Raw genomic sequence first — 27,231 nt, 5'->3', positions numbered from 1 at the left:
AGTCCGTGGGTCCAGAGGACAGCATTTCATAACATGCCTTCCCATTCTCTTGTTCTTTCTCTTCCCCTCTTCAGGATGTTTTCTGAGCCTTGGCTGGGGTGATGTGGATGAGCACTCAAGAATAACTACTCTCAGCACCTTGACTATTTAGGATCCCTGCATTAACTGTTGCCCACTGGAAAAAGAAGTTTCCTTGACCATGGCTGAGAATAGCACAGATTTATGAGGATAAATATTTAGAATGGAGAATTCTTTTTCTTCATGACTCTCTTATACAATACACAGCTTCCTCTCATGGTGCTCCTCCCAGTCCCCTTCACTTCTGCTCTCCCCCAAATTCACTCCTTCTTTCCCTTCTGAAAGAATCAGGCCTCAGTCACAATAAGACTAGGTATAAACCCTCATAATAAGGCTTCATGAGGCAACCCAGTAGAAGGAAAAGGGTTTCATATGTAGGCAAAAGAGTCAGAGACACCCCTACTCCCACTTTAGGAGTACCACAAGAACACCAAGCTACACAACCATAATGTATACAGAGAAGACCTAGTGCCGACCCAGGCAGGTTCATGTTTGCCACTTCAGTCTGTGAGCCCTGCTTAGGTGATTCTTTGGGCTGTGTTTTTCTGGTGTTCTCAACCATCTGGCTCCTACAATTCTTCCTCCCTCTCTTCCAAGGGATTCCGTGAGCTCCCATGGGTGGGGACCTAACGGTGATCTCCAGTTTGTACTCTGTCTCTGCTTAATGTTTGTCTGCAGGTCTCTGTTTCTGCTTCGGATGGAGCATTCTTGAAAGAGATGGGCAGGGTGAGTTTCCTGCATAGCCCTGACCCTCAGGTCCCACCTACAGTCTTACTTCCTTCATCCCTTAAGAGTATCAGCATCCTCTGACATACAACATCTTTAGGAAAACACTGGAGTAGTTCTAGCACTGTTATATTTGCTCATGTGTGTGTGTGTGTGTTTATTTTTATTGTTTGAGACAAAGTCTCACTGTGTAGCCCTGACTGACCTGAAACTGGCTACATAGACAAGGCTAGTTTACCTGCTTCTGCATCTCAAGGGTTGGGATTAAAGACATATGCCACTGTGCCTAGCTTTTCTGTTATATTTCTTAAATAGAGAGAGAGAGAAAAAAAAGATATTCTCAAAGAGAAAAGGGGCCAAAAGCCATATCTAAAGCTAAGGAAGCATGAAACACACCCAAGCCTATCTCAGAGACTCAGAGAATTGTAACTGAGTTTAATCAAGGAAAATGTGTTTATTTATGTAGTCATCCTGTACTTAAATGAATGCAAATAAAATGTCTCCTCTCTTTTTTGGCTGAGTTTTGATGAACTTTGAAAGCCAGGAACCAGAACATTGCTATTAATGATCCAAAACAGAACAAAAGAAGGAAATCCCTTTGTGCGCACCAATCAGCCTAGAGGTGGTTTAGGAAGAGAGAGGAAAATATGTGATGACCAGATGATGAAAGATGAATATGAACTAGAATTAGGACAGATCATGAATTTCTAGAAGGAAGCAGCTCTTTGACTCATCTTTGTTCTCCAGGTCCTAGCTGTCCCTTATAAATGGACATAATCCTGAATGATAGATTAAGGGGATGGATGAATGGAAAGTGCATATTTCAATTCCCCCATATCGCTAGTGGCAAGAGCTACTGGGTGCGATAGTCTGAATGTAATTGGCTTCCATAAGTTCATAGAGAGTGGCACTATTAGGAGCTGTGACTTTGTTGGAGTAGGTGTGGCCTTGTTGGAGGAAGTGTGTCACTGTGGAGGTGGGCTTTGAGGTCTCCTATGTTCCAAGATACCGTCCAGTGACTCAATCTGCTTCCTATTGCCTTCTGATCAAGATGTAATCTACCTGCACACTGCCCTGCTCCCCACCACGATGGCAATGGACTGAACCTTTGAACTGTAAGCCTCCCCCATCAATTAAATGCTTTTCCATTACAGAAGTTGCTGTGCGTGGGTGCACCCCTCGCGGTCCTGAGTTCCTTGCTCATGCTCTCTCTCCTTCTGCTCCTGATTTGGACCTTGAGATTTCTGTCCGGTGCTCCAATGTGGGTCTCTGTCTCTGTCTCCTTTCATCGCCTGATGAAGGTTAATATTCAGGAGGATGCCTATATGTTTTTCTTTCGGTTCTCCTTCTTATTTAGCTTCTCTAGGATCACCAATTATAGGCTCAATGTCCTTTATTTATGGCTAGAAACCAAATATGAGTGAGTACATCCCATATTCCTCTTTTTGGGTCTGGCTTACCTCACTCAGGATAGTGTTTTCTATTTCCATCCATTTGCATGCAAAATTCAAGAAGTCCTTGTTTTTTACTGCTGAGTAATACTCTAATATGTATATATTCCATACTTTCTTCATCCATTCTGCCCTCAACAAACTAAAAAAATAAAATAAAAAAAAAAGTTGCTGTGCTAAGGGTGTCTCTTCACCGCAATAGAAACCCTAACTGGGTTGGCCCATTTTCCACAGCAATAACAGAATATAAGTCTAGGTAAGCAGTGGCATGAGAAGTCTGGTTGGCATCTACTTAAAGATGCTAGGAAGTCAAAGATTGAAGGGCAGCAATTGGCAGAGGCCTTCTGGCTGCATGCTAATGTGGCAAAAGGCTTGAGAAAGAGAGCAAACTTTTCAATGAACTCTCCCCAGATAGTGTTCTTATTCCATTCATGAGGTCATGAGGGCACAGTCTTCTCAGACTGGGGCCATGTCTCAGCCGTTAAAACACTTGCCGTGCAAGGTGTGAGGAGCTTCGTTTGGATTTCCAGAATCCAAATGCCCTAATTTGCTTTCTGTTGCTGTGATAAAACACTATAACCAAAAGCAGCTTGGAGAGGGAAGGGTTGAGTTCATCTTGCCGGAGCATCTGTTCAGTGGTGGCACCCCTAAGTGGCTATGGCCACCCACATCAATTTTATTATGTAAGCAAATTCCCCATGGTTATGCCTACATTCTAATACAGTGAAAGAAATTCCTCCACTGAGAGTCTCTCTTCTTAGGTGACTCTATTTTGTATGAAGTTGACAAAAATTAACTAGCATGACATGGAAATATCAGGTATACAATGTGACTGGCTTATAATTCCAGCCTTGGAAGACAGGGATGAAACAATGGGTTCCCAGATTACGCTTGCCAGTGATACTAGTCATATTGGCAGGCTTTGTGTTTAAATAAGAGGCCATGTGTCAATGAATAAGGCAGAAGAGAAATCAAGGATGATTCCCAACATACCCTTGGGCCTCCACATGCATACACATATGTGTGGCCACACACATGCAAACAGGCACATACACATGAATATAGATAAAGGGATGGTCCCATATCTTAACACTGTGCCATTGGGGAGTTAAACTTCCAATGGAAAATTCACATATTCAAAGTATTACAGATGTGCAAATATTACATGGCCTTTAATGCTCACCATGGCCCCTGTGTCTCTATTGCATAGTGATGGACTAGTATAGAATCAAGATCACCAAGGAATCACAAAAACCTACCTTAAGAGACTCAGTCCTTGAAAGGACTGAAAGATGGAGCTTAGTTGCTGGGGTGCTTGCCTACCTTGATGTTGATCCCTAGCACCACATAAAGCAGACACGATGGCACCAATCCCAGAACTTGAGAAGTGGAGATAGAGGGAACAGAAGTCCAAGGCATTTTTTGCCTTCATAGAGAGTACAAGGCCATCCTGTGCTACTTGAGATCCCATCTTAGAAGAGATCCATTCAGTCATCCTGAGCCTGCTGCTAATTTAAACGTTTATGGGGGAAAAAATCTAAAAGGTACTATTTACAAGTAAAGTATACGTAAGGGAAGCAAAACTAACACAGTCTCAATCCAAGTGAGACCGTGAGTGCTGGCAGCGCTATCTCAAAGGTAGAGCCCTCATTGCAGTAGGTCAATGCTGTGTGCCATGCCATTACCTTTGACACCTGTGTCTGAATTGCTGCCCAACCTGTGGTCGGGCTGCTCTGGAAATGGAGCCGCTGTCACACATATCTATCTCGCTGTCCACGTTAGCCCCTCTAAGTGGATCTTGCTTCTCTTTGTGGTGTCGGTGGACAACAGGAACTTTATCCAATCTCACGCAAGGAACCCTTTGCTGCTAATTCTGCAAGTTTAAGAAAGTTCGAGACTTATGTGGCCACTAGCTTATTGTGGTTGTAGGTTTCTTGTGATGATGATGAGCCCGATGAGTCAAAACTCTGATTCAGTCTCATTTTCAAATAATTTCTGCCTTAATCATCTTAATTTTTTTTTTTTTGGTTTTTCGAGACAGGGTTTCTCTGTGGCTTTGGAGCCTGTCCTGGAACTAGCTCTGTAGACCAGGCTAGTCTTGAACTCACAGAGATCCGCCTGCCTCTGCCTCCCGAGTGCTGGGATTAAAGGCGTGCACCACCATCGCCCGGCTTCATCTTTTTTTTAATTTATTAATTGATTGTGTATGTATGTGCACACACACACACACACACACACACACACACACACACACACACTTACCACATTGCAGGTGTTGAGGCCAGAGGGCAAGTTTTGAATGTTGGTTCTTGTATTTCACCTTACTGAGGTGCGGTCTTTGTCGTTTGCTTCTGCTGCTTTGTTGCCTACTCCAAGCTAGCTGGACCATGGGTTTTAGGCTGATACACATATCTCTACTTTCGATTTTGCCATAAAAGTGCTGGGATTAGGGCTGGAGAGATGGCTCAGCAGTTAAGAACTTTGCCTGCTCTTCCAAAGGTCCTGAGTTCAATTCCCAGCAACCACATGGTGGCTCACAACCATCTGTAATGAGGTCTGGTACCCTCTTCTGGCCTGCAGGCATACATGCAGACAGAATATTGTATACATAATGAATAAATAAATATTTAAAAAAGTGCTGGGATTACTGGGTTTGGAGGTTGGAAGTGGAGTTTTAAGTCTTACACGGTACACTGGCTAGTTTTGTGTGTCAACATGGCTCAATTCTAGAGCCATCAGAGAGAAGCAATCTCAGTTGAGGAAATGCCGCCATGAGATCCAGCTGTAGGGCATTTTCTCATTTAGTGATCAATGGGGGAGGGCCCAGTCCATGGTGGAGGATGGTGGTCCTGGGTTTTATAAGAAAGCAGGCTGAGCAAGTTAGGGGGAAGCAAGCCAGTAAGCAGCACCCCTCTATGACTTCTGCCTCAGCTCCTGCCTCCAGGATCCTGCCCTGCTTGAGTCCCTTTCCTGACTTCCTTCAATGATGAGTGATAATGTGGAAGTGTAAGTCAAATAAACCCCTCCCTCCCCAACTTGCTTTCTGGATATGGTGTTTAGATGCAGCAAGAGATCCTCTAACTAAGACATGGGTGCAGTGGTATCAGTGCGGTGATTTGGCCCCCAATTGACTCATGTGTTTGAATGCTTGGCCCACAGAGAGTGGCACTAGTAGGAGGTGTGGTCTTGGTGGAGTAGGTATGGCCTTGTTGGAGGAAGTGCGTTAAGATGTAGCGCTTTCAACTCCTCTAGCACAGGTCTGCCTGCACACTGCTGTGCCTCTCATATGATGATAATGGACTAAACCTCTGAAACTGTAAGCCAACCCTAATTAAATGTTTCCTTTATAAGAGTTGCCATGATCATGGTGTCTCTTCACAGCAATAGAAACCCTAACTAAGACACATGGCAGGCACATTTACCTGTTGAACTATCTCCCCAGCCCCTCACAAAGAATTAAAGAGCCTTATCGCAATATATAGTTACTTCAGAACTATACATTTTTCTTTAGTACAGATCAAGTATCTACCAGAATTGTTTCATCAAATTTTCTATGTAGTTGTTTACTTAATGTTGGTATCAAAATAGTGTAGATGCTGAGACAGGAAAGGAATCTCTGGAATAAGAATGGTATCCTGAGGCATGCGTACTTTTTCTTTTTCCTCCTAAGTCATGGTCAACATCAGACTCTTAAAAGCCTAGGTCAAAGAGAGCCTTATAATCCTCAATACAAAGCCATAGAGAAACAAACTGGGATTCATCAGTGTTGGTAAATAAGTTGAAATTTATATTCAGTCCTTTTGGGCCTACAATATGAGGAAGAATGTCAAAGAGATACCTGATCAGGCTGTGCTACAGTGGAGAAGGGTCAACAGAGGCAAAAGGATGAGGGCGTAGCATAGAGATCAAGTGGACAATCCTTTTTCCATGTGAACATAACCTAACTGCAGGGCTTCTCAATGTACTCTATGTAGGGATTGCCAGTGGTCTTGTTGAAATGCAGTTCTGAGGCATCATATTTTGGGAAGGCCTCGGGATGCTACATTTCTAACAAGGACATGGGTGTTGTGCTGGTTTGAAAGAGAATGTCTCCACAGTCTTAGACATTTGAACATGTGTTACCCAGCTGGTAGCCCTGTGTGGGAGGCTTAGGAGTTGTAGCCTTGCTGAAGGAAGTACGTCAGCGGGAGCCTGCTTTGAGAGTTTAAGGTACTTCCTGCCTTGCTGATTTCTCTCTCTGCTTCTAGCTTGTAGCTATTAGTGAGCTCTCGGTTTTCTGCTCTAGCCACGATGCCTGATGCCATACCACTCTGCCGTTACAGACTTCTATACCTCTGGACGAGACCAAACAAACCCCATCTTCTCTAAGTTGCCTTGGTCATGGAGTTTTCTTGCAACAGAAAAGTAACTAAGACAGGTGTTACTGCAGTTGCTAATAAAGGCCCACAATTTGAGCAGTGAGGGTGGTGTTAGTTAATGATAAACTCAGGCCTTGGGCTCAAGACTCTTTGTTCTTCCTATTGCTGTGGAGGAGGGAGACCAAAGTGGAAGTCAGAACATCTGAATTGAAATTTGAGTGTGCCACTCATTTTCTGACCCTGGCCTTCGAGACCCTTTTCCCTTATCTGGAAAGGGAAAAACCAAATTCCTCCTACTGCATTCAGAGCTCCTAAAGATCAGGTAGATACTGTGTACAAGCTGTTGTAAGGGTTCAGATAAATGGTAGTTAACTCTGAACTAGCCAAAGCCAACAGTATCTGGAGAGGACACAAGCTATGGCTACAAATCTCCACGGTTTCCAGAAGAACAATTTTATCAGCCTGCCAGATGGGGATCGACAGGATGCCAAACATGTAAATATTTGGAATGCATTAAAAACACACTCAACAAGTATCTCTCCCATTCAGAATGGTCTTTTGGCTTAAGAAAGTATAAGGGCAAGGGGGGTTTCTGCAGAAAGATGCTATCTATCTAACTTCACTGGTTCTTTTGTATACTTTGGAGCAGCTTACAGACATGTTGGAGAATGGTAATGCATGCAACATGGATAATCTCAATTTTCAGAAAGCCTTTGATACTGTTCCATATAACAGGCTGCTTAAACCAAAGACAGCAGGGATTCTTGATGAAACCCTGGGGAAAAAAAAGGAGATTGGCTAGAGAACAAAACAAAAAGTTGAGAATGAAGCAGAATGGAAAATAGATAGAAGATGGGGTTACTTTCAAACAACAAGGGAGGAAATGCGGATGCTGCAATTGTGATTGTGCCATAGGCTTGGTACACTGGATTGACGACAGAAGAAATGGTGATGGAAACAATGCCCAGTCATTCATGGGTTCAAGCTAGGCAGTGCCATGACATTTATATGACAACACCTTAATTTCATTAAGAACTAGGTATTGACATGACTAGAAGAATGTTAAGAACATTAAAAATGATATGAAACCAGTTATAACTTATGAATAAAAGTATCCAGCTCAAGACTTTTAGAAAAAAGTTTTATATTTTAATTAATTATAGTCATGGTAAACCTAGAGTGCTAAGAAATGTTATAAATCAGTAGACATAAATGAATAGGCAGGTTTGGGCTGGAAAATATAGCAATGCCTGGAGAAAATTTTTTGGAGGGGTTATTGTTCTGGCATCCCAGAGTGGAGATAATGGGTACCAAGAAACGTTCTAAATGCAGGGTACAAGACAGGCACCTCAAAAGAGAGCTGTCCAGCCCCCAACGTCACACATACCTAGTCTAAGGCATCATATCTTGATGTACACACAGGAGAGGAGTCATAAGGTAAAACTATTCTATATAACTATTTGAAGAAAAGTGTCAGTCGTGGTTGCAAGTATTAATTATCACTAAACTACAATAGGATGTTCTAAGCTGAAATGAGGACCACGGAAGAGAGGGACATAGGAGATCAGGGAAATACAAGAAGCAAATGACAGAAAACAACATTTTTAACCTTGCTAGAATTTCAGTTTCTCTAGCCTTCATGTTCTTTTTTGTAGGTCTTCTGCTCAATTCCCTTCAAATGGACAAGTCTGATGTTTTCTGCAGCAGAGCCCATTAAAAAACATGAGTTCCAATCTGGCTTCCAGATGTTTGTCTCTGCACATGCTGGCTAGTCGTTTAGAGGTCATTTTCTTTTAGAGAAAAAAAAATGGCTTTAATTAGAGATTGAGGAAGGTAATTGGGAAGAAAGAATTTAAAAAATTAAAAATGTCTGGTTGCTTATTTTCTATGACTTTCTGACATATAACTCAGAAAAGAAAGTAATTCTTCTAATGGATATCCCTAGCGGTACACTAAAAATCAAATCAGTTCAGCCATAAATGACTGATTTCTAGGAAAAGGGAAATGTTGTCTAGACAGAGTGTATTGAGGTAGGTTCATGGGACTTCACTGTGAACCCAATGTCCTGTCATTTCCAGTTACTGATTCTTCTCCCTGACATTTTGTCTCCTATTGTGACATGGATATTTTATTTAAGCAGCTCACTCTGCTACCTGCTCACCGATTAATTAACCTTGGATGGCCTGGGAGCCCAAGAGAAGCCAGAGAAAGGAATTCTGAGAGAAGACAACAGAGAAAGTGTCTTTAGTTTCCATTTTCCTTAAAAGTCAGACTTACTTGTAAAAAGGCAGTGCCCTAAGTCATTCAACACTCTACTCCCTATTACTGTTGCTACAACTACTTATTTATTTCATCTTAATATTTCTACCTATATTTATCTGTGCACATAGGAATGTGGGCTCATGAACCATGACGTGTGTGTGGAGGTCAGAATTCATCTCTCAGGAGTCAGTTTTTCTTTCCATGTGGGTTCTGAGGAACCACACCCAGGTTGTCAGTCTTGATGAAAAGAGCCTTTATTTGCTGAGCCATCTTTCTAGCCCCATTATGAGGGTTTTTTTTGAGACATTATCTTTATAGCCAAGGTTAGCTTCAGACTCATTGTGTAGCAAAGGGTGCCCTTGAATAGGGTTAGGGGCCAAACCTAGGGCTTTGTGCATGCTATGGGAGCATTCAACCTCTGAGCTAGATTCCTAACCTCAGTGTAACTTTAAAAATGGAAAGACTACATTTTTAATTTAACACGTGTGATGGTTTGAATAAAATGACCCTCATAGATTCATGTATTTGCACACCTGGTCCTTAGTTGTTGGTGGTGTTTGGCAAGGTTGTGGAACCTTTAGGAGGTGAATTTTCCTGAAAGAAGTGCTTAAATGGTGTGGGGGGGGGGCATGTTGAGGTTTTAGAGCCTGGCTCCACTTCCTCTTCTCTCTTTCTGCTTCCTCTATGCAAAAGAAGTGTAATGAGTCCCGCCCCCGACACATCATCCCTGCCTGCTGCCCTGCTTTCCCTGCCTTCATGGACCGACTCTATCCCTCCAGAAGTATAAGCCACGTGAAACCCTTCCAAAAACCTGCTTTTTGTCTGCGTAATCTATCCCAACAATGGGAAATAATTAAGACACATGTGCATTACAAGAAACAAAACTCACAAAGTGCAAAGACGCCACCGTCAAAATTAATTCAGCTTGTCGTGTACTTCTGGTTCCTGTGTGTGAATCCATAGCGCTCACTGCACTTTAGGTAATTGAAATAATATGGTCCTTTGCCTCACATTGTGAGTATCCACCCATTCAAAGCATTCAAGTTGCGCTCTGAGAGCAAAAATACAGTACACCAGCAAGAGTTCAGCTTTTGTGGCTCTCATGTATGACCAAGGTCACACGCTTTTTGATTTTCTGTGCTTGACCCTTTGCGTTTAGCATTGTTTCTTCCAAGGTTATTCATGCTGTTGCTTCTAACAGGAGTTTTTCTCTTTATTTTTCTTTGTAAGACTGCATCGTATGTGTATATGTGATGACATACATATGTATAAGTTGTACTTATCCACTCAGCAGTTGACGACACTTTGTTTGATTGGATAGCTATCGTACCGTGACTGACGCTTTTGTGAAGATGGGAGTGCAGTTGCTTCTTTACCATGCTGACTTCAAGGCCTTTGGATGGATAGCCCGTAGTGGGATTTGATGGGTCATCTGATTGCTCTTGTTAGTTTTTGTTTGGAGGATCTGTACAGTTCGGCATAATTGTTCTATTGATTTACACTTCTTCCAGCAGAGTACACGGGTCTCCTTTTATCTACTTCATCATCGACACTTATCTTTCATCTTTGAGAAAAACCATCCAAACAGGTGTGAAGTGATGCCTCATTATGGTTTTAATTTGTCTGACAGTTAGCAGCACTGGGGGTTTTGTTCATATACCTGCTGAACGGTCAGTCATTTGTCTTATTTGAGCAATGTCTTGCCAGGTTTAATGGTGTACCTTTTTAGTCCCAGAGGAGGCAGAGGCAGGCAGAGATCCGTGAGTTCTAGGACAGTCTGGTCTATATAGCAAGTTCCAAGACAAGACAACCAGGGTTACATAAAGAAACCCTATCTCAACCTTGTTCTTGCCCACCTCAAAAAGAAAAACGTCTGTGCAGATCCTTTGCCCACATACGAATTGTGTTGTTTCCTTGATATTGAGTTGAGTTCCATGTGTGTTTTGCATGTGAGCTTTCTATCAGGTGAATTGTTTCTATATATTTTGTTCTTTAGATTGTATTCTCATGCTGTGGAGATTCTCCTTCGCTATGCAGCAGAACCTTAGTTTCCTCTAAAATTTATTTTTTTTATTTGCTTTTAGAGACACTGATATAGGGCATGTTCATCAAAATTGCAACATTCCCTCCAAATTGAATCATTTGCTGCAGGAAAGAGGGGAAGTTCTCAGGAGCCTCAGGTGATAAACAGGCAGCAAACAAAAGGTCACGTATCCAGGAAGAGCAGCAGCTTGGAAGTTCTTGAAGGCCCCTATCTACAAAGTAAACTGGAGTAAACAGTTTCTAGTGGGCCATGGAGCTGCCTGCATACTTATGTATAAAGAGCTGTTTTGAGGAGTCCTCACCTGTGTTGTGACAGACTTTTTGGTGATACAACTAACTTTGAGTTATCCCTGCACCTTGTAAGTAATCCCTCAGCCATACTCCCTGTTACTAACCCCAATGACAATCCCATTGGTTCACCAAATCAGATACTGGTACCATCATTACTCAGGTCTGTTGTGTGTGTGCCTGGGAGTAGATGTGTGTGTTACACCTCCTCAGAAAAGGTCTATCACACAACATATGCCTCTGTGTTCATGAATGTCTATGCATAGCCTCTGACATTCTTTAATATCTGAATTTGATGATTCATTTCTTTGTTCCTGTTGTATTTCCAACTTCTTATGGTGCTCATTTAAAGGTCCATGCTCGATACATTTAAGCCCCCATATTCTTTACCTGATGATCCCAGTTCATCATTGAGAAATTCATACTTTAGTTTGTAAGTTGGAAGGAACAAGAAGACAATGATGACTCAGTGCCGCCATTTATCCTTTCAGATGCCTTTGGGGACAGGGATTGATAAAGTGTCGCTAGGAAAGGAGGAGGACCTCTTATTATATGTAACAAACCATACATAGTTTCCTAAGAAAATATTCAGTAGGCCACACATTGAGACAAGAGAATCCCCCCAAAAGTGTATTACCCTGAGAGTCGATGGCAAGCCATCCTCTCTTTCCTACAAGACTGTCTGGCTAGATCGTTTGATTATGGTGAGCTGGAATATTCCAAGTCCTTCACTGATTTATCTTGAGCTATTTGTCTTCCCCAACAGTTGCCTAGGCCGGAGACTTAGAATTGTGAATGGAAGGTAATACCTTCTGCACGATGTAGAAAGTAGCTCCTTAGTTTGTTCACGGATGAGCGTCAGCACGTCACAGCCCAGACAGCCTTCAGGCCACACTAGGATGATGCTCTAGCCAGAGGCTCTCAGCTGCTTCTGAATCATTCATCCAGCTGCCACGGCTACAAGCACTGGAGGAAAAAGTGGCCATGAGAAACATAAAGTACAAAACCGTATATGAATGCCTAGTGGCATGCCAGTGCCAAGAGTTTGCCAAATGTATTAATTACTTCTCTATTGCTATGATAAATTGTCATTCCAAAAGCACCCTAGAGGAGAAAGGTGTTAATTCTGCCTTACTGTTCTCAAAGGATAGAATCCAAGATGGCAGAGGAGGCACAGCAGCTGGCGTGCGAGGCCAGCATAACTCAGGAGGCAGAAATATCAGAAAACTTCTACTCAGAGCAATGTGACGGGTGCAGGGAGATGAACAGGGGTGTATGGGACTATGAATTTTCAAAGCTTGTCCCTAGTGACATACTTCTTCAGCAAGTATCCTAAAGTTTCCTGGACTTTGCCAAACAGTGCCCCTGATTGGAAGCCATGTGTTCGCATACATGAGCGATTATGAGACATTTCTCCTTCAAAGCACCCCAGAAAACAAAACAAAAAAACAAAAAATAACAAAGAGAGAGAGAATTCATTGACATTTACTTTAAGAGAGCAAAAGCCATTTTCCAGAGAGGGGACTTTGAACTGAAATCCTGACTTTCGAAAAGGCCGTCACCTATGTTAAAGATTCTACAAGGCTGACAGATGACAGAGAGCTGGAATATTCCACGTCCCGAGCAACATTATCTTGGGTTATCTTTATCCTCCTCAACAGCCATTCATTGTCTGTCTCTGTGTTTGACCTGACAGCCTTGTGACTATCAGGTGAATTCCTTTTGCAAGTACTAATAAACCGCTAGCTTCTACCAACCCAAAGGCTAAAAATGCCAGTAGATAGCATCTGAAGCCCACAACAAGGTTTCCCCTCTTTTCTGTAACCCAGGAACTCCATGTTCCTACCAGTGAATTTTAAAAGTACTTGGCTTTTGACTTTCTTACTATAAAACTTGGGAAATTTTTTTACCATATTGGAACATACTACTTGGGGTGGCCTAAATCCATGTTTCTAAGCTATGGTCACTTATATTTGGCTCCAGAAGATATTACCTTATTCCCTAAAGAAAAGTATCAAGCATGGTGATTGCATTTGTAATCTCAGTGTTGGAAATGAGGAGATACGGGATCCCTAGGGATCCCTGGCTAGCCAGCCTCGTCTAACCATGTACTCTAGGCTGATGACAGACTTGGTTTCAAAACAGGTAGACGGCATTCCTGAAGACTGTGTGTGCATTGCTCTCCACACGCATACTTGCATGCATGCGCATGAACACACACATCCACAAGTAACAGGGCCCTATCTTTAGAGAAGAGGACAGTAATAGGGTGTTTACTGCTCTAAAGGCGGTGGGGCTTGGCAGAACGCAGTTGATAAATGAGCTAGACGTGAAGGTCACATGCAAGAGTGACCTTTTTCAGAGCATCAGACGGTTTATACACTGAGGGTTCAAAGGGTCAGTTGAGTAGTGTCCCATCGCAGGGATCAGCTGCAAGTGCTGGGCACACGGCATGTGGCCGGAACATGTTTTTCCATAGAGGCATATTAACCAATAACAAAAGCCAGTTGTAATGAAGAATCTAAAGTAAACTAACTCACTCCTATCTGCTGCACCCGGGACAGGCATGGAAGCACAATCCAAGACCAGTTCTGCGTTTTTGAAGAAACTGAGGTCACAAGACTATTGTCTTGGTTTCTTCGGGTTTTTTCGCAAGCACTAAGAAATTTCCTCGCAAGACTCTATTCTTGGACTGTTTTCCAACAGTAGAGGAGAAGCTAAGTGCGGACGAAAACAAGTGGAAGGGACTGGCTGGTTTCTCTTGGCCTCTGCTGATTGACCTATAAGAACAGAGACCATCTTAGGGTTTCCATGTCTGTGAAGAGACACCACGTCCATGGCAGCCTTTTTTTTTTTAAAGAGTGGAACAAACTGACTTTATTCACAGATATGTAATTGTGTCGGCAGTTTTGTTTGATTGGTTGGGATTTGTTTTGCCTTTTTAAAACTTTGTATTTATTCTTTGTGGATTTCACATCATGCATCCCGATCCCACTCATCTCCCTGTCCCTTCGTATCCACCCTCTGCCCTGGCAACTTCCCCCTAAAATAAAACAAGTAAAATTTAAAAGAAAAGAAAAATCTCATCATGGAAGCTGTAGTGCGACACAGCGAGCCACACAGTGTACCCTTGGGTCCATACGCCTTTACTTGCAAGTGTTCATTGCAGAGAGTCATTGTTCTGGTTCGAGGCCTCTGGTTTCTGCTACACTATCAATGCTGGACCCTTACTGGGGTTCCTCTTGGAAATTCTGCTGTTGTCCTGTGTCGTGGAGATCCTGCAATTTTGGGACTGCAGGACTGGCCCCTTCACGTGCTCCAACAGTTCTTAGATAGGGGTAGATGTTGGGATAGGCCAACTCATAGCCCTGGTTCTGGTCCTGGGTGGTTGTTGGGTTGGTCAGCCCACCAGCTCTCTCTCATCCTCAACACCAGGGTCAGTCAGCTCTAGTGAGCACCCTCTGCAGTGAGCAGCAAGCGGCAGGGCCAGTTTTTCAGGCTCTCATGCCCTGGGGGCAGGCTCACCTACACCTACGCCACCAGGGCCACTCTACTGTGTTGCCCAGCAGAGAGGAACAGGGGCCATTCAGCTCTCCTCCGCTCACACCCTCAGGGCCACTCACCCTTGTACCCACCGACAGGGCCAGCATTGCTGTATTGCTCAGGTGAGATACAGGGTCGTCGTCTTTCTTGAGTGCTGCAGCTGAGGAGAGGTAGGGCCAGCTTTCTTGCTCTTATGACCTCAGGGCCCGCTCTCCCACCTGCCACAGGCAGTGAGGTGTGTGCGTGCGGAGAGCATCTCCCCCTTGCTCACATCACTGTGGCAGATAAAAGGCGAGGCCAGATCTCTTGTTTTCATCTCTCATCTCATTCCTTGGGGCCAGCTCACCTGCATCCCCATGGACACAGTCAGCTCTTCTGTACTGCACAGGTGGGGTGCAGGCCCAGCTCTCCAGAGAGCTGCTGCTGGTGGCTACTGGGGAAGTGGAGGACATCTTTCCCTCACCCTTGTCACCACATGGCAGACAAGGGGTTCTGGGCCAGTTCCCCCACTCTTACGACCTCAGGGCAGGCTCGCCTGCAGCCCGCCAGCAGAGTCAGCACTACTGTACTGCCCAGGTGAGGTGTAGGGCCTCCTCCCCTGAGTGCTGCAGTGTTGGGGACTGCAGGCCCACAGACCCTGAATTTCCTGTAAACAACTTGTTTTCCTATGCTTGCAGCGGCTCTGAGCCAAACAACTTGTTTTCCTGTGCCTAGTGCAGGCACTATAGGACCATAGTACACGTACGCTGCAGCTGGTGAAGGGCAGCGCCAGCTCTCCAATTCTCATGACCCAGGGGCCTGCTCTCCTGCCTGATGCGGGTGGTGGGGGTGAAGAGTACGGGGGCATTTCTCCCTTGCCCTCCCTACCACACAACAGATGAGTAGTGGAACCAGCTTTCCTACCCTCACACCCTTAGGGCTGCTCACCTGTGCACTCGCCAGGGTCAGCATTGCTATGATGTTCAGGTGAGGTGTAGGGCTTGCTTTCCTGAGTGCTGCAGCCAGTGAGATGCTGGGCAGCTCACTGGTTCTCATGATCTCGGGGTCAGCTCTTCTACATACCACACGTAGTGAAAGGCAGGCGGTAGTGGTGGAAAACATCTCCCCCGGCCCACACCACTGTCTGGCAGATGGGGGGTGGGGCTGGATCTTCCGCGCTCATTTTCTCAGGACAACTCCTCTGTGCCCCTGTCAACAGGGTCAGTTCCACTGTCCTTCCCAGGCAAGGTACGTGGCCTGATCTCCCTAGCCGTGCAGCAGGTGAGGTATTCGGTCAGTTTTCTGGCCTGCCACAGGTAGCAAGGGGTGACGGGGCACTCTTATAAAGGAAACACATGTAATTGGGTGGCTTAAAGTTCAGATGTTTAGCCTGTTATCATCACGGTGCGACACGGTGGCGTGCAGACAGACATGGTGCTAGAGCACTAACTAAAACCCTACAGCTTGTGGCAAGGAACAGGAAGGGAACTGTCTCACTGGGCATGGCTTGGGCATACGTGAGACCTCAAAGCTACCTCCACAGTGACGCACTTACTACTTTTGAATGTCATCTCCTTTAAAGTTAAATCCTAGGAAACATCATTTCTGTGGTGGTTTGAAAGAAAATGGCTCCCAGAGGGAATGGCACTTTTAGGAAGTGTGGCCTTGTTGGAGTAGGTGTGACCTTATTGGAGGAAGTACGTAAGCTCCTCATTGTTGTCTAGGTTCTCTGGGATTGTGAATTGTAGGCTGGTTTTTCTTTGCTTTATGTCTAAAAACCACTTATGAGTGAGTATATATGATATTTGTCTTTCTGGGTCTAAGTTACCTCACTCAATGTGACGTTTTCTAGATCCATCCATTTGCCGGCAAATTTCAAGATGTCATTATTTTTTTCTGCTGTGTAGTACTCCATTGTGTAAATGTACATCTTCATCCATTCTTTGGCTGAGGGGCATTTAGGTTAATTCCAAGTTCTGACTATGACAAATAATGCTGCTACAAACATAGTTGAGCACATATCCTTGTGGTATGATTGAGCATTCTTTGGGTATATACCCAAAAGTGGTATTGCTGGGTCTTGAGGAAGGTTGTTTCCTAATTTTCTGAGAAATTGCCATATTGATATCCAAAGGGGGCTGTACCAGCTTGCATTCCCACCAGCAATGAAGGAGAGTTCCCTTTACCCTACAACCTCTCCAGCATAAGTTGTCATCAATGTTTTTTTATCTTAGCAATTCTTACAGGTATAAGATGGAATCTTAGAGTTGTTTCAATTTGCATTTTTCTGATGGCTGTGGGTGTTGAGCTATGTAAGGCAGAACTTCTTTTATGCCACTGCATATTCCAGGCTAGCTAGCCCATGCGTTGCTGGAGATTCTTCTGCCTCTGCCTTGCAGCTCACCATGGGAGTGCTGGGATTACAGATGCATGCTACTTGTCTGACTTTTATTTAGATTCTGGGGATCTGAACTCAGGTCCTCATGCATGTACTGCAAGCACTTTGTCCACTGAGCAATTCCCTCAGCCTTCAAAGGAGCCATCCTTTTTTTTTTAATTCTTTGACAAATTTATTCATGAAAACTATGTATTTTTTCATCTCCTCCCCAATTCCTTCCTGTTTATGCTAATTAACCTCTCCTTGTTTCCAAGAAGTCACCCTACAAAGGAATAATCTTAACACAGGGAAGACATTGTTAGTAGAGAGTTGGCAGACAGGAAAGATGGGATCAAAGTGAAAAATAACAATATCACTCAAGAATGAGTAACTACTCAGAGCTCATAGAAATTTGTTTACTTCCCACTATTTATTATTTAAATAGGTATGAAATGATAATTTCAAATCCAGTTTATGTTTGGATTCTTCACTTCTATTTAGCGTGACACTTTCCCTTTCTGCTCCATAGTTTGATCTCTTTTGAAATCTCTCAGTTCACAGTTCCCTCAATCACTCTGAGTACTCTATTATTTAACTCCCTTGGTAACTTTTCTGCTTGAATTATCAACTCTGATTATTTCTAGTTCTTTGTAATTATTCATGACATTTGATTTCCTCTATGCTTTGGAAACTTCATGAGGTCCTCTTTAGAACTATCTTCTATAAGGTTCCTTTCTTCAGCATATTTGCTTTCAGGGTCACCCTTGTCATGGATCTATAGGGTTCAACTTTGTTCAGTCAGATGACAGGTCATACTTATAACTATACGTTGCTTTTCGGAGATGCAAAGAGAAGTTACCAGGTTCAGAGAGCAGTACACCTCTACCGAAGTCATCCTGAATGATGACAATAAAGAGGGCAGTTCATTTAGGTTAGACTACGGTCTACCAACCATGACTTGTAGGACACCTCCAATCTGCTGTCTGCTTTTCAAGTCCTATAAACTGAGAAGGGGCTTTTACATTTTTTAAATGATTGCTTCGAAATTTTAATTATGTAAATGTGTGTGTGTGTGTGTGTGTGTGTGTGTGTGTGTGTGTGTGTGTGTGTTTAGGCATACGAATGGGAGTGAAGTGCCTGTGGAGCCCAGAAGAGAATAGCATCTCTCCTGCAGCTGCAGTTAAACAGGAGGTCATAAGCTTCCCTCTGTGGGCACTAGTAATTGAACTCAGGTCCTCTGTAGGAGTAGTATCCTCTCTTAACTGCTGAGCTATCTCTTTAGCCTCTGAGTCTTTATGTTTTCAAGCTGTTGAAACAAATATGAACATTCTGTGACATGTGAAAAGGACATGAAATAAAAATGTCAGCATCTATAAACAAAGATTTCCTGAGAAATCTTTCCAGGCCTAGTTGTATACATATGACTTGAATCCCCCAGAAGCAATGTTTAGCAATTCAACAGAGACCATATGGCTCACAAGGTCTAAAACATTTACTATTTGGCTTTTGAAGTAATACTTTCTTTGGTCATTTAATTGCAATCATTCCTGGTTTCAAAATGAAAGTACACTCCTTAGATGTCTCTTCTGGTATAAGAAGTCAGCAAATGAAAGATCAAGCGAAAGGCTGTTATTCTTGTCAATCCTTGAAAATATTAAAAGGACTTAAAAAAAATTCTCTGTCCTTTCAGCAAAATATGTCATTCCCTAGCATGACCACCAGATGGTGACTTCGGTGACACTTCAATGGTATCAGTGTTCTACTGAGGATAACACTTGGTGTATGATTTAAAAACTCTCTCAGCACGATACGCGTCAAGATAAGCTAAATATTGCCAAACTCCGAAGAGGCTTGCTGGAAAAACAGGCTGAGGCTTCAAGTTTGGCTTTGATGGAAGCGAAAGCTTCCTTGGCTTAAGCAATCGATGCTTGGTCTCAAAAACATAATATAGGCAGAAAAACGTACTTTCTAATAAGGCAGACAGGAAACTGCAGCGCTGGAGAAGTGTCTTTGAAAAATCACCTTGAGATTTCATTTTTAAAGTAAATTATTTTTTAAATTCGTTTTTACATTTTTATGTAAAACTGTAAAATTCCATTTTGGGATGTCTGTGTATGGCACATCTTGTATGGAGGTCAGAGAATGACTCGGGAGGGGGATGTTGGTTTTCTTCTTCTGTCATGTGGGTACACAGGATCCAGCTGAGCTCTTTAGGCTTGGTAGCAAGTGCCTTTATCCACTGAACCAACGCCCTGCTCCAGGGCTCCATCCTATAAAAGCAGCACTACATGTGACTCTGTTGTAGGTTTTGTAGTTAGGGAAGGATTTCAGCATGTTCTTCAAGGGGTCGTGAGCTAGAAGCTTGGCGAACAGAGTAGCACACTCACAGGGGACTGATGTGCTTATCCCAGAACTGAATTACTTCCAGTGAGAATGATTTGCTATAAAGCTGGCTTAGCTACCTCACTCCTTGTCTAATTTACCACCTAATATGCTCCTCTTGGATATGTTCCCACCGTCATGATGCCACCACGTGAGGCTCTCACTGGAGCCAAGATATGCCCATGTCACGCTCTAGATCAGTGGTTCTCAACCTTCCTAATGCTGCAGCCTTTTAATACAGTTTCTCGTGTTGTGCTGACCCCCAACCATACAATTACTTTATTGCTACTTCATGATTATAATTTTGCTACTATTATGAATCCTAATGCAAGTGTCTGATATGCTTGATATTTGATATGCAACCCCGAAAGGGGCTTTGACCCGCAGGTTGAGAATTGTTGCTCTAGGTCCTTAAGGAGTGGGCTAAATAGCTTTTCTTTATATAGTACTCAACTTGGGGTATTTTTTTATAGCAAGATGAAATAAACTAAGAGGAAAGACAATCTGAAGATCACATATTTTAAAATACTGGTCTTAGGACATGTCTTGTGTCAGCCTGACCGGAACAGCAGCTAATGGATCAAATTACCAAGTCCGAGCACATACACAGAAATTGGGGCCTACTTCATGGGCAGCTGTTCTGATATGTGGGTTAGAGTGCAGTAAGGCCTGTCTCAAATTCCAGCAATCAGGGAGAGGGTCAGAAAGGGCAGTCAAGGCTCTATTCAAATGGAATGGCCCTCAGGCAGAGCTCTCTCAGAACTGCAAGGCTGTTTGGGGGAAGTGTTAAACGGAATGAGGGCCTCTGTGATGGGATGCCAAAGGCAAGAGCGACAGGAGCCATCCTAGATCCAAGATACTCGACTTTAGTAGGATTGCCTTAGGTTGAATCAGGTGGGGCTAATATAGAGCCTCAGTGGTGAAATATCTTTGCATTTTCAGGATAATAAAGGCTCTTGTAGTGATTCTCTTCTTTTGGGTTTCTGATTTCAAACTGTAAGCGTATTCAAAAACCTATACAAGCTCTTGTGATAGAATTAAGTATAGAAATTTCCAGATGTTCATCCTTCCAAATACGTTCTGCTTTTTTAGTATAGCATTCACTTTCTTCTGCAGTGCTGGGGATCAAACCCAGGACCTCGTGCATAGACTAGGTAGGCTACACAAACATTCTACTACTGAGCAACATCCCCAGCCTATACCGCTCAAATATAACGTTCAGCATAATGGTCAAAGATGCTTCCAAAACATAACCAAGCCCTTTTAAGATCTGTTACAAGATGTTTTAAAATGAGTATTGTTGTGGAATATTCTTTTACACTGCTTGAAGATGCGTCACTGTGATTGGCTTAGTAAAAAGCTAAATGGCCAATAGCAAGGCAGGAGGTATAGCAGGGACTTTGGAAAAGAGAAAGCTCTGGGAACAAGAAGGGTGGAGTTGCCTTACACACAGAGAAGAAACAGGAGGTGCAAGATGAAAGAGAGGTTAACACCACCTGACAAACCATAGATTAATGCCTTCCTTCTTTCTCTCATGCCTAGCACAATGGCGGCGGCCGCGGCGGAGCAGCAACAGTTCTACCTGCTCCTGGGAAACATAATCAGCCCTGACAATGAGGTCCGGAAACAGGCGGAGGAAACCTATGAGAATATCCCAGGCCAAACCAAGGTCATGTTCCTCTTACAAACCATCAGAAATACAACAGCTGCTGATGAGGCTAGACAAGTGGCCGCTGTTCTCCTAAGGCGTCTTTTTTCCTCAAATGAAGTCTATCCAACTCTGCCATCAGATGTCCAGACTGCCATCAAGAGTGAACTGCTAATGATTATTCAGATGGAGACAGAATCTAGCATGAGGAGGAAAATCTGTGATATTGCTGCAGAGTTGGCCAGGAATTTAATAGATGAGGATGGCAACAACCAGTGGCCTGAGGGTTTGAACTTCCTCTTTGATTCCATCAGCTCACAGAGCATGGGACTCCGGGAAGCTGCCCTTTACATATTTTGGAACTTTCCTGGGATTTTTGGGAACCAACAGCAGCACTATTTGGATGTCATCAAGCAGATGTTAGTTCAGTGTATGCAAGATCAAGAGCATCCTTCGATCTGGACATTGTCGGCCAGAGCTACAGCCGCCTTCATACTAGCCAACGAGCATAATGTCGCTGTGTTCAAACACTTTGCAGACCTGCTACCTGGGTTCTTACAGGCTGTCAATGACTCGTGCTACCAGTACGACGACTCAGTCCTCAAGTCTCTTGTGGAGATAGCGAACACTGTTCCGAAGTATTTGCGTCCTCATTTAGAAGCAACTCTACAGCTAAGTCTGAAGTTGTGTGGAGACCCCAACCTCTACAATATGCAGCGCCAACTTGCCCTCGAAGTGATTGTGACCCTGTCTGAAACCGCAGCTGCCATGTTAAGAAAGCATACCAATATTATTGCACAGACTATTCCTCAGATGCTGGCCATGATGGTTGATCTAGAAGAAGATGAGGACTGGGCAAATGCTGATGAGCTAGAAGATGATGACTTCAATAGCAATGCAGTTGCTGGTGAGAGTGCCTTGGACCGGATGGCCTGTGGACTTGGTGGAAATCTTGTTTTGCCAATGATCAAGGAACACATTATGCAGATGCTTCAAAACCCTGACTGGAAGTACCGGCATGCAGGATTGATGGCCTTATCTGCCATCGGAGAAGGATGCCATGAGCAAATGGAGGGAATTCTGAATGAGATTGTGAACTTTGTCTTGCTTTTTCTCCAGGATCCTCACCCAAGAGTCCAGTATGCAGCCTGCAACGCTGTGGGTCAGATGGCTATGGATTTTGCACCTGGTTTTCAAAAGAAATTCCATGAGAAGGTGATTGCAGCTTTGCTTCAAACCATGGGAGATCAAGGCAACCAAAGGGTGCAGGCCCATGCGGCGTCTGCTCTCATTAATTTCACTGAAGACTGTCCCAAGTCGCTGCTCATCCCATACTTGGATAACCTGGTGAAGCACCTGCATTCAATTATGGTCCTCAAACTTCAGGAGCTGATCCAGAAAGGCACCAAGTTAGTCCTGGAGCAGGTTGTGACGTCCATCGCATCGGTTGCAGATACCGCAGAAGAGAAGTTCATTCCCTACTATGACCTGTTCATGCCATCCCTGAAGCACATAGTGGAGAACGCAGTCCAGAAGGAGCTGAGGCTCCTGAGGGGGAAGACGATCGAATGTGTCAGCCTCATCGGCCTGGCTGTGGGGAAGGAGAAGTTCATGCAGGACGCTTCAGATGTGATGCAGCTCTTGCTGAAGACCCAGACAGACTTCGGTGACATGGAAGACGACGACCCTCAGATCTCTTACATGTTCTCTGCATGGGCCAGAATGTGCAAAATCCTTGGGAAAGATTTCCAGCAGTACCTTCCCATGGTCATGGGGCCGCTGATGAAGACCGCTTCGATTAAGCCCGGAGTAACCTTTCTCCACACCCAGGACATGGAGAATATGAGTGATGATGGTTGGGAATTTTTGAACCTCGGAAATCAGCAAATTTTTGGTATTAAAACTGCAGGACTAGAAGAAAAGTCAACTGCTTGCCAGATGTTGGTTTGCTATGCTAAGGAGTTAAAGGAAAGTTTTGTGGAGTACACTGAACAGGTTGCCAAACTGATGGTCCCTCTGCTCAAGTTTTACTTACATGATGGGGTCCGAATGGCAGCCGCGGAGTCCATGCCCTTTCTGCTGGAGTGTGCGCGAGTCCGCGGTCCCGAGTACCTCATGCAGATGTGGTACTATATATGCGATGGGCTCATCAAAGCTATTGGCACGGAGCCTTACTCAGACGTGCTCTCGGAGATCATGCACTCATTCGCGAAGTGCATAGACGTCATGGGAGACGGGTGTCTGAACAACGAGCACTTTGAGGAGCTGGGAGGTATATTGAAAGCCAAACTTGAAGAACATTTCAAAAATCAAGAATTGCGGCAAGTGAAAAGACAAGACGAAGACTATGATGAGCAGGATGAGGAGTCACTACAGGATGAGGATAATAATGATGTCTACATTCTGACCAAAGTGTCAGATATTTTACACTCGATATTCAGCAGCTACAAAGAAAAGGTGTTGCCGTGGTTTGAACAGCTGCTTCCATTCATTGTCAACCTGATTTGTCCACATAGACCATGGCCAGACAGACAGTGGGGATTGTGTATCTTCGATGATGTCATAGAACACTGTAGTCCAGCCTCATTTAAGTATGCAGAATATTTCTTAAGGCCAATGCTCCAGTATGTGTGTGACAACAGCCCAGAAGTCAGGCAAGCTGCGGCATATGGCCTTGGCGTCATGGCACAATACGGTGGAGACAACTACCGCCCTTTCTGTACAGAAGCACTCCCACTGCTTGTAAGAGTTATTCAGTCTGCAGATTCTAAGGCCAAAGAAAACATCAATGCTACAGAGAACTGCATCTCTGCGGTGGGGAAAATCATGAACTTCAAGCCTGACTGTGTAAACGTTGAAGAAGTCTTACCACACTGGTTGTCTTGGCTTCCACTACACGAAGATAAAGAAGAAGCTGTCCAGACCTTCAGTTATCTGTGCGACCTGATTGAAAGTAATCACCCAATTGTTCTTGGCCCAAACAATGCCAATCTACCCAAAATATTCAGTATAATTGCGGAAGGAGAAATGCATGAGGCCATTAAACATGAAGACCCCTGTGCCAAGCGCCTGGCCAATATAGTTCGCCAAGTACAGACTTCTGGAGGATTGTGGAATGAATGCATAGCACAGCTCAGTCCGGAGCAGCAGGCCGCCATACAGGAGCTCCTGAACTCTGCCTGACGGCCTTAATACCACCTGCCAGAAGCCAGAAAACTAACTCCAAATAAACGTTTACCATGCCTTTAATCCCAGCACTTGGGAGGCAGAGGCAGGTGGATCTCTGTGAGTTCGAGACCAGCCTGGTCTACAGAGCTAGTTCCAGGACAGGCTCCAAAGCCACAGAGAAACCCTGTCTCAAAAATAAAAAAAAAAAAAAAATAGATTAATATAAATAGAATAATTTAATTTATAAGAGCAAGTAGAGACACGCCTAAGATAAAAGGCCAGCTTTAATTAAGAAGTCTCTGTATCACCAGGCAGTGATGGCACATGCCTTTAATCCCAGCACTCCTGAGGCAGAGGCAGGCAGATCTCTGAGTTCAAGGCCAGCCTGGTCTACAAGAGTTAGTTCCAGATCAGGCATCAAAGCTACACAGAAAAACCCTATCTCAAAAAAAAGAAAAAAGAAAAAAAAAGAAAAAAAAGAAAAAAGAAAAAAAAGAAAAAAGAAAAAAAGAAAAAAGAAAAAAAAAGTCTCTTTGTTATTTTTTGTGAGCTGGCAGCCCAAAGAAAAATCTGTCTGCATTTGGTGACCAACATGGATGTTCGTATATCCACATAGGGTCTGACAAAGCAGCCTCTAGAATAGGCTTGGCGTACAAAGGAACAACCCTTTTAAGAGGCCCTGCTGCATAGCTGAGCACTTGAGCAGCAGGCACTGGGTACAACTCCTGCTTCAGTCAGACACTCCAAATTCCCAGCCATGGGGCAGGTAAATGCAGCTATGGGTTGTACCCGCAGATATGAGACTAGGCTCTCACGAATTGAGAAGGGCAGAGCCAGTCACCTGTGTATCATATGCTGAACAGATCCTTGCAATAGTACTATCATAGCTTAAGATTTGGCTCAGTTGGTCAAAGGAGACCACAGACCTGCCAAAATAAAACCAGGTTCAGGCTGACAAAAATCACTGAGAAGGTGACAGTGTGTGTTTAAAAATGAATTTAGAAGTAAAATAAATAAGAAGAAAATGGTTATAGATAGTCATAGAAAAATAAAGTTTAAAAATAAAAATAAAGTCTTTTAAAAAAGAGTAAAGTAATATAAAAAGAATAAATTATGTAAGGATGGGAAATACACAGGGCATCTTTGGTGACTTTGAATTTTTAGATGCTAATGTACAAAAGTAATATCTGCTGAGAGACATTAGATTATAGAAACTGCTAATTTAAACCAAGTAATATATTTTAAGAATGTCAGCAAATATGTTGCTTTTCGGAAAGGTTATGCTTTTGTTTCCACAGAAAGCAAAAAGTTTTGGTTCTCTTCAAAATTAATGAAATCAGATTTGATTGCGGAATGCCTCCTGAAAATGTTGGCTACGGACACGAAAAAAGAAATCCCAAAAGACTACAAGATAGGTGACGTCATGCTGATTTCTCTACTATGATAACTGCTCTGAGATAGGATGAGACATGGTAAGTCTTGTTCACTATAGAATCCTCATGACTTACTAGTTATATGTCATCCTTTCATATGGCATGGATAGAGTTTGGTTATATAGTCCAAATGGACTTATAAAGTTGAGAGATGCCTTTTACCTGCTCAAACACAAAAGAAAAAATTAATCTTAAATTGATTTGTACATACTGCACATTCCATTCTTGTGTTAATGCAGATATATACCTTTAAAATTTGTGTGTTTTAAGAAAAAAAAAGGACATTGAGCCTATAATTCGTGATCCTAGAGAAGCTAAATAAGAAGGTGAACCCAAAGAAAAACATATAGGAATCCTCCTGGATATTAACCTTCATCAGGCGATGAAAGGTGACAGAGACAGAGACTCACATTGGAGCATCGGACTGAAATCTCAAGGTCCAAATCAGGAGCAGATGAAGAGAGAGCACGAGCAAGGAACTCAGGACTGCGAGGGGTACACCCACACACTGAGACAATGGGGATGTTCTATCGGGAACTCACCAAGGCCAGCTGGACTGGGTCTGAAAAAGCCTGGGATAAAACCGGACTCGCTGAACATAGCGGACATTGAGGACTACTGAGAACTCAAGAACAATGGCAATGGGTGTTTGATCCTACTGCACGTACTGGCTTTGTGAGTACCTAGGCAGTTTGGATGCTCACCTTACTAGACCTGGATGGAGGGGGGAGGACCTTGGACTTCCCACAGGACAGGGAACCCTGATTGTTCTTCGGGCTGACGAAGGAGGGGGACTTGATTGGGGGAGGGGGAGGGAAATGGGAGGTGGTGGCGGGGAGAAGGCAGAAATCTTTAATAAGTGAATAAATACATAAATTAATTAAAAAATATTACATGCATGTATAAAATTCTCAAACAATAAAAAATGATATGAAAATAAATCTGCATCCAGAATGACTTCAAAGCTGCTGAGAGATGGTCCAGCCTCACAGACTATCCAACCAAGACTTCAGATAAGCTCTACACTTTTCTGTCACACAGAGACTAAAAACAAAAAATAGTACAGCTAGCTCTCCCAGGACTTGACCATTATCCCAATTTTCTAAACCCCAACTATCCCAAATTTCTAAAGATGCCATCACACCAAGACAACAGGAAGCAGTCTAGACAACATGATACACACATTCCCAAGAGATGGAGTGCAAGGCTTTTGCTCATTTGGTGGGTTATATATGCTTGCCATTGTTTAAGGGAATTGGTTATAAGTTGTTAATGGTCATGGTCAGGAAAAAAGCTGAACAAAAGAGGTTAGATTCAGGGATCTCTTTCTGAAGGGATAAAGGGGGCATATAGTATAGAAATTATGGATTAAAAGGGTGGATTTATGTGTCTGCTTTTGAACAATCATTGATCTCAAATATTTTACATTGATATAGATTTTTGTATATTGATACAAATTTAAGGTTATTTTTGTTAGAATATACTCTATATATGC

General features: G+C 43.4%; 1 protein-coding gene across 4 annotated transcripts in view; it reads left to right on the top strand.

Annotated features, from left to right (window-relative positions):
• LOC121444440 (importin-5-like) overlaps nucleotides 1-24,735 on the top strand; it is a 39,767-nt gene extending 15,032 nt beyond the window's left edge. For all 4 annotated transcript variants that reach the window (XM_041646253.1, XM_041646250.1, XM_041646251.1 and 1 more), the window contains exon 2: nucleotides 21,030-24,735. In XM_041646253.1, the coding sequence (XP_041502187.1) occupies nucleotides 21,034-24,318 (3,285 nt within the window). In that variant the 5' untranslated portion in view covers nucleotides 21,030-21,033 and the 3' untranslated portion in view covers nucleotides 24,319-24,735. The remainder of the gene's footprint in view (nucleotides 1-21,029) is intronic.
• Nucleotides 24,736-27,231: the final 2,496 nt, after the last annotated feature.

The sequence above is a fragment of the Microtus oregoni genome, unplaced genomic scaffold, assembly GCF_018167655.1.
Source record: "Microtus oregoni isolate MIOR12 unplaced genomic scaffold, Mior012 000124F_ref0000388, whole genome shotgun sequence".
NCBI classification, from domain to species: domain Eukaryota; kingdom Metazoa; phylum Chordata; class Mammalia; order Rodentia; family Cricetidae; genus Microtus; species Microtus oregoni.
This window is presented reverse-complemented; position numbering and strand designations above follow the sequence as displayed.